Source organism: Molossus molossus, unplaced genomic scaffold, assembly GCF_014108415.1.
Source record: "Molossus molossus isolate mMolMol1 unplaced genomic scaffold, mMolMol1.p scaffold_m16_p_4, whole genome shotgun sequence".
Classification (NCBI taxonomy): domain Eukaryota; kingdom Metazoa; phylum Chordata; class Mammalia; order Chiroptera; family Molossidae; genus Molossus; species Molossus molossus.
Window position 1 is genome coordinate 9005697 of NW_023425377.1, and position 7430 is coordinate 9013126.

At 55.8% G+C, this 7430-nt stretch overlaps 1 protein-coding gene across 1 annotated transcript in view; it reads right to left on the reverse strand.

Annotated features, from left to right (window-relative positions):
* The window catches only part of WWC1 (WW and C2 domain containing 1), a 128653-nt gene extending 121684 nt beyond the window's left edge, over nucleotides 1-6969 (reverse strand). The window contains exon 1 of the mRNA XM_036241991.1: nucleotides 6839-6969. Within this exon, the coding sequence (XP_036097884.1) occupies nucleotides 6839-6957 (119 nt within the window). The 5' untranslated portion in view covers nucleotides 6958-6969. The remainder of the gene's footprint in view (nucleotides 1-6838) is intronic.
* Nucleotides 6970-7430: the final 461 nt, after the last annotated feature.

Sequence of the window (7430 nt, forward strand, 5' to 3'; positions counted from 1 at the left end):
GTCAGCAGCTGCCGTTGGCCTGGTGTCCTGGCTGCCAGCGAGTGATAAATGGACTGGGGAAGAAAAAGCCAACAAAGGTGTCCCTAATCTTGATGCAGCTTCTTTTTTTTTTTTCCTCTGGCTGACCATTGTACGAGAACTTAAGCCTCGGTCCTTTTTCTTCGGCAGACATTTGAAACGGAGAGATCCCATTTCTTCCCAACAGGGAGATGTCATGGGTAGAAGCGTTGAGAAGGGAATTGGGGAAACGGGGGGGCATGCAACCCACTCCACTGGTCCCTTTTTTCCCTCCTCCCCATTTTCTCTACTCCACCCCCTCCGAGGCAGCATCTTTATAAAATGTTCTGTGTTCTCCCTACACAACAGTAAGCACCTGTCCCCCCTTCCTCAATCCCCCCGTTATTCTGGCAAGAGGTTTTCTGCTCCGGAGCTGGAGGCTTAATGGCCCGCTGGTGAAGGTTAAATAACAAAACGCCACCGTATCCAGTTTCCGCGTTTTCTCTCCTTTTATCTCACTCTGAAACCGGGATTCAAGGCCGCGGAGCAGCTTGTCAGCAGCAGCAGCCAGAGCCGTTCGCTCGCTGTTCTCCAGGAGAGTGGGCGGCCGGCTGCCCTCTCTGTGCTGCGAGGCCCGGCGGGAGTTTTTCACAGGGACGCAGCCCAGATCCCGTCCTCAGCCCTGTCCCAGGAGAAGTGCTAGGTCACCCAAGCCATCTGTCCAAAGGAAGTGGGTTTCTCTTATCGGGGTCCCTGGCTAAGCTGGAGGCTGCGGATCCTCACCATCAGGGCTCCTGACACTGAGCACAGACAGCTGGCGCCCCTCCCCCTTGCAAATGCCAGCAAAACCTGACCGAGGCTCCTTCCATCCAAGAGCTTTGCAGCAACACGACAGCCACCTCCAACCGCCACTTAGCCTAGCCTAGCTTTCCGTATGTGCACCTGAGCTTGGTGTTCCAACCTTCCCAGTAACTAAGGCAACCTGATTCTCTTCTCTTCAAAAGAGCAGTGTTTCCCAGCTACCTGAGGTCCCTGGGGATTGGAGAACCAGGTCAGTTTGGCCAAGCCGGAGGGGTGGTGACAGAGAGGAGCTGCCTTGGCTGCTAATTTCCTGGCCACTGGGAACATTTACCCAAGCGACTTGCAAAACGACTCTGAACTTGACCCACACCGCATCCTGCTGAGTTTCCCTGCCTCTGTCTGTTCTCTCCCTCCCGGAGCTCTGGTTAGCTGGCTGCTCCCAGAAGGTCAAGTCCGTGCCCAACAGTCTCCTAAGCCGCCCGCCATGTGGATCTCGCTGGCTTCTCTGATCTCCCTCGCCCTGAGATCCACAGCAGATTTTAGGAAGAAAGGGTAACTCCCAAGCCAACGTGTGGACAGGGCATTCTGGAATCCGGAAATGCTGCAGCTAATCTGACCGTGTGGGTTCAGGAGTTCCACAACCTGGGCTCCAATCCTGGTTGCATCACCTACTGGTGACCTTGAACACGTTACTTAACCTTTCTCAATCTCACTTTCCCCATCAGAAGATCGAGATCATAGGACTTAACCTCCCAAAGCTAGTGAAAAAATTAAATGAGATCATAATATAAAACACTTCATGTACAGCATAGAGTACATGTTCACATGTTCGCATTTTTTATTATTTTATTCGTTTATGGGTTCCAAAGTCTCTCGTTGCTTCCTGTTATCTCTACCAGCGCCTTTAAACCTTATTTCTTTCTTAATAACTGACATCAGATATTCCCAGGCATCACAAACCCCCACGGAATGGGAGGAGACGCAGGGCCCTGTAGTCGCTGGTGAGGACTCATCTATAGGTATTAGCGGATCATGAGGAGAAGTATGGAGAATAGAGGCTTTGGGTCAATTCAAGGCAGGCTGGTTAGAACTCCTGCCTAAGAAACTGGGGAAAAGTGACATTAGTCTGACAGTAACCTTAAGTCCATTTTAACTGATTATAAAAAGAGTAACTCACTTGCAATTGCTGGTACTTTCACTATCCGACAAATAACAACTTCCTCTAACACACCTCACCAGAGATTGCAACACTATCAAAGAAACTTGCTGGTCTGCACAGTGAGAAAGGATTGTGAAGAACTCAGCCACAAACCGGAAAAGATCCTCAAGTCGTGAGAACGGACCAGGAGAAACCGGATCTGGCTTTCAGGGAAAAGTTTTCGTAAAAGAAGAAAGGAGACCTGTGTACTAGAGACTCGAGGCTGACATTCATTTGCTGTATGACCTTGGGCAAGTCACTTGTCTCTGAGTGTCAGTTTCATCGGTGAGATGAGAACGCTGGATTACATGACCAGAAAGGTCCATCCTGTCTGCCAGCTGCTACGCAGCGAGGCGGAGAGTCAGTCTCCGTTTGACGTGTTTTGCAGGTGCTTCTAGTGAGAGCTACGAGAGCTGGCATCCATCCCCAAGTGTCTCCTGCGACCAGGCTCTATCTAGCTGCCCCACCTGACTTAGCTTATTTAATGCCCGGAAGTGCCCTTGCCGGCTTATGTGCCCATCCCCATTCTACGGAAGGCAAAACCAAAGCTCAGAGAGCGTATGCAACTCGCCAAGCTCACTCAGGTAGCACGTAGCAGATCCAAGATGCCAGGACTCAAAGGCTCACCCTCTTGCCAGTACCCACACTTGCTCTCTGGTTAACGGTGGTCTGGCCACACCAGGGTGGTTGCAGGTAAGTGAAATCATGCCTGTCCCAGCTCCATTCCCCAAAGCCAAATTCCACAGGCAATGGAGCGGCAGTCTCGACTCAGCAGGCAACTGAGTGGTAGAGTGATTAGAAATGTGGGCTCCTGAGTCATCGTGCCTGTCACTCCTATCTCAGCTCCAACTCAGCCCCCCTGAGCCTCAGGTTGCTCAGGCAGGTAACTACCTACTCCCAGGTTGGTAGGGAGATGTAAAGCTCCCGGCAGAATGCGGTAACTACTCCGCCATCAACTCCGACCCAGCCAAACAGGAGGGGAGACAGGGAGTGATGAGCATTTTCTAAGTTAGTCTACGGCAGGAGTTTATGAACCTGGGGTCCACGAGCCCCCTGAAATTAAGTGCCCCAAACCGTGTTCACACGCTTCTTCAGGAAGCATCCTGAACCTTTGTCAGCTGGTCTGGGACCGCAGAGGCTAAGCTGGTTTGATGGCTGCACAGCCAGCTTCCTGCGACGTCCACGCGTCCAGGAAGAGCAGGGGAAGCTCCAGTTCTTCCCCCGGTCACGGAGACGGTGCCATGTCCTCTCAGCCACGTGTGCCTCGGGTGGTGAGCACACAGACCCCCGCACTGTGCCTGGCGTTTGCAGGCAGCTCCTGGAAGGTCGGACCACAAACCACAGAATGGGCAGGAATCAGCCTTCCGGAACCTTCTCTGGCAGGGCCAGTTCTGGCCACCCCTACCACCTCCGAGAACAATCAGCATATTTGTTTTGGCATACCAGGAGGTCAGATGCCCACGCCACGCTGGCCCTTTGCTGGGAGCTCCCGGAAGCCGGAGTTATTCTGCCAACGAGAGACCACTCCACGGGGCTGTACCTCACCCCCCGGGGCCCTGTCCCCTTCCCAGCGGCCCTGCCTCAGGGAGAGCCCGTGGTGCTGCCGGAGCCTTTGGCCCAGTAGGCAGGGCCCAAGCTGCCCAACGGACCCTCTCCGGTTGTTGGGACAACCGCCCTGAGGAATTTCGGCCTCCCAGCCTTCCCCCGGGCGAGAAGGGGACAGAGTTGGCAAGGCCAGCTGCCTGGCCGCTCTTCCAGCCCTGGTGAAGGAAAAGCTGAAAACTGGATTCCCTACCCCCAGCAGCCTCCGGCCGGACAGCACACAGAACGGCTCAGCCCCACGGGGAGGAATGTGCCAGGGCATTCTTCAGGGTTGGTAACCCGAGACGCTATTTTGTTCTTGGTGGCTAAGAAATCCCTTTTCTGACTGAAAGACCATTTGCCGGACTTCTTTTTAATGCGGGGGAATGGGCGGGCATCTCCTTGATTCAGGTAAGGAAAAAGCCAAGACAAATGCAAACAGCCCTACGGAAGGAATAGCATTTTTTATGTGATTTTTTTTTCCCCCACAGCATTAACCAGTCACAGAGATGTAACTACCTTGGCAGAGTGTATCTCCCTCATCCCACCACCCCAAAGAAGTCTGGCTCTTTCTAGTTTTGTTCAATTTTTTCCTCCTCCTCACAGGCCCCTTACCTTCCCGCCTACCTCCACTCCCAAATTCTGCCTTGGAGTCAGGAGGGGTAAGGAGAGGCCGGCAGGGCCCTTACAGACCATCTCCGCCACCCTGGGCTCTCACCAAGGAAGCTCCTGCACCTGAGAGCTCAAGCCATTTGCCCGAGGCTACCCAGCAGGACCAGAAGGCAGAAACCCTACCAGGGTGTGCAGGAAGGAAAAGTCCAGAGAGCCCGGAACAGGTGCCCTCTGCTCAGCTCTTTCCCCAAACTTCCAAAGTTGGCCACAACAGGGATCCCAGGGTTGCAGTCAGAACCCCTCAGCATCCTTGGGGCCCCCACACCAGCCCAGTGCAGGCACATGACCAGGAGGTAGAAAACCAATGACCTGCAAGGTGAAGAAGTGAGCAGCTCCATTAAGCACTGGTATGTTTTCAATTCTTCTCCATTGCTTGCCAATCTGCCCCCAAACAACAGCTGCGCAGGGCCTACGGCTGGGCCCGTTGAGGGGGCCAGGGGCAGGCCAGTGTCCAGCTAGAACATAATGGCAGTGGGTTTTCTTTTCCTCCACTGTAGTTTTAAGGATCCTTTCTATTTATGGTGATAGATATTCCTAGTTTCCCACTGTGAAAAATGGTTTAAAATTTTTCCAATGGCGTTGATTCAAAGTCAAGTGTTAAGTAAACAGCACAGATGGATATAGCAAAATATTGTGAAGGTGGTCCACACAGCACTAAAATTTGAGAAATCAGGCTCTGGCCAAGTCAGGTTTTCTTGGAAGCAATACTGTACCCTCTTCCAAGGGTACAGAATGACTGCTGTTTGAGAAGCTTTCTACAGCTGCGTTCCCCTCTCAGAGCTCCAGAAAAGTCCACAGATGCATGACCTGGAGTTAGCAGCGCTGGGTGTGGGGCTGTCCATCTCCCACCTCCGGCTGCTAACAGCACACCTGCCGCAGTCAGCTGCCAGGACCTACACTGGGGGAGGACATAGGGGCTCGAACTTGTGTCTGTTCTAGGCAAGAAGGAGGGGCTGCCCGGTTCACCAACACAATTGACCTGGAGGGGGTGGGGAAGGAAAGTACGCTAGAACATGTGTGGAGGTTAGAAGTTTGGAGCTGGTAAAGAACTTGGCATATGAAAGTACATATGAACAAGCAAATCAGACCTCTAAGCCTTAAATTTTCTACTATGTTTGAAAATGGGATTCGGACTCTGATCTTCTAGGTCCTGTCCAACTACTACTGCTTTCCTTAGAAGCAAACCATTAGTCTGACAAATAGGAGAACAGGCTCAGAGCTTCAAGCAGCTTGCTCAAGGAACACTCTCTAGCATTAAACATTTCTCTTCCAGGTTACTGTAATGGACAGTCAGCATGGTACTGAGCACAGAGCAACCCAGTACATGTTAAATCAATGAATGAAATGACATGCTCACAGGAACTACTGGGAATCTGAAATCACACCCTTCTTAATGCTTTTTTCTTTTGGTTAATCTTCACCTTGCTACACACTACTCATCCTGGCCTTCCGGGACATCCATCCCGACCCAGCAAGAGGCAGGGTCCAAAACATCCACCTCTGCTGCTTTACAGGCACCTGATGCCAAGGTCACAGTGACCAGGTGAAAATTCCACATTCCTAAGGCACTTTGATCACGGACTTTGTCACCAAAGGACAACAAAGCTCCCCTCCCTTCCCCCCACCCGGGGCAAACATGGGGAGGGGGTGCATGTGCGCAAAGAAATGCCAAACAGTGGAAATCAGGAGAAAGTCTGGAAGCTAAGAATCACCCCGGACATCTCGGACTCCACCTGCCTCAGCAAAGAAAAAAAAAAAAAAGAAAGAAAGAAAAGAAAAGAAAAAAATCTTGTGCTACAGCTGGTGTGGTGGCCACCAAGGTCAGGACGCACAGGTGCAGGGCTGAGGAGCCAGGTCCCCAGAGGAAGAAAGGAGGAGGAAGAGGCGTTGGGCAGGGCTTTGCCAGAGGCCTCTCACCTCCGTCTACATGCTAACAGCTTCCAAGCTGCTGTGGATTCCTGGAGAACCAGTCTCCCCAATCAGCCCTCCCCTGCTCCTTTCTTGCCTTCCCACTCCCGGCCTCCAGGCCCCCATGCTCCGGTGCGCTGTTCAGAACCTCGGAGGCACCTGTCAAAAATCACACTCCAGGCTGCCTTCCCCTGCGCGTAGTGTCTGTCCTCCCTCCTGCAGTCTCCACTGAATCCTGAGGCCCTACCACCCCTTCCTAACCAGATGCTTCCCCCTCCCCCTCCCCCCTCCCCGCTCCCCTCCCCACAGTGGGGAAAGCCTCCCCGGGAAGCCCCAGCATCTCTCAGCTTGGTCGCTCCCCCAGCCCCGGCCTGACTTGTCTTCCTAAAGGGGGCGAGGGCGGGGCTAGAGCTTGAGGTCAAAACTCTGGGCAGGTGCGGGCTGGGGCCTAAGTCCTCCATCGAGGGATGGCGGAGGGGGCAGCCTGGGCCAGCTCGCTGGCTGTCCCCTCCTCCCAGCAGCCCGTCGGGGCAGGAGCAGCGCTCCAGAAGGGGAATGGGGGGGGGGGCAAAGAAAGCTCCAGAGTCTGCCCCCCCCCCCCGCCCTCCTGGCCAGTCCCAGCTGGTGGCCCCTGGAGCAGAAAGGGCTCGGGTATGGGCGTGGGTCCTCTCGGGGTCCTACCTGTCCCGCGGGTCGATCCAGCTGGTGGTGCGGCTCGTGTGGTCTATGTAGTAGACCTTGCCGTCGAAGTCGCGCGCCTCCTCCCAGCCCTCCGGCAGGGGCAGCTCCGGCCGGGGCATCTTCCCAAGAGCGGCCCGCGCTCCCCCATGCAGCTCCCGGCCGCCGCTGGCGCGCCCGGCTCAGCGGCGTCGGCCGGCTGTACCCGGTGCGGGTGGCCGCCGAGGCACCATACTCGGGAGGATGGGTGGCGTGCGCGGATTGCGGGCCCTAGCGAGGGCCGGCCGGGGTGGCGCGGCTGTCCATGCGGCCCCAGCCCGGCGCCGCCCGCTGCTCCCGCCGCCGGCCTCTCACGCTGCCATGTGCGCCCGCAGCGGCGCGGTGCGGGCCCGGGTGCGCGCCCGGCCGGCGGGGCTGAGCGAGCCGAGCGCCGCCGCCGCTGCCGCCGCCGCCGCCTCCCTCCGCCGCGCGGCGCGCTGCGCCCTCCACGCCGCTCCCTCCCCTCGCGGGCGCCGTCCCTGCTCCCCGCCCGCCCGCGCGCTCGCTGCTCTGCGACTGTGCCTCCGCCAGGTGCGGCGCGGCGGTGCAGGTAGCC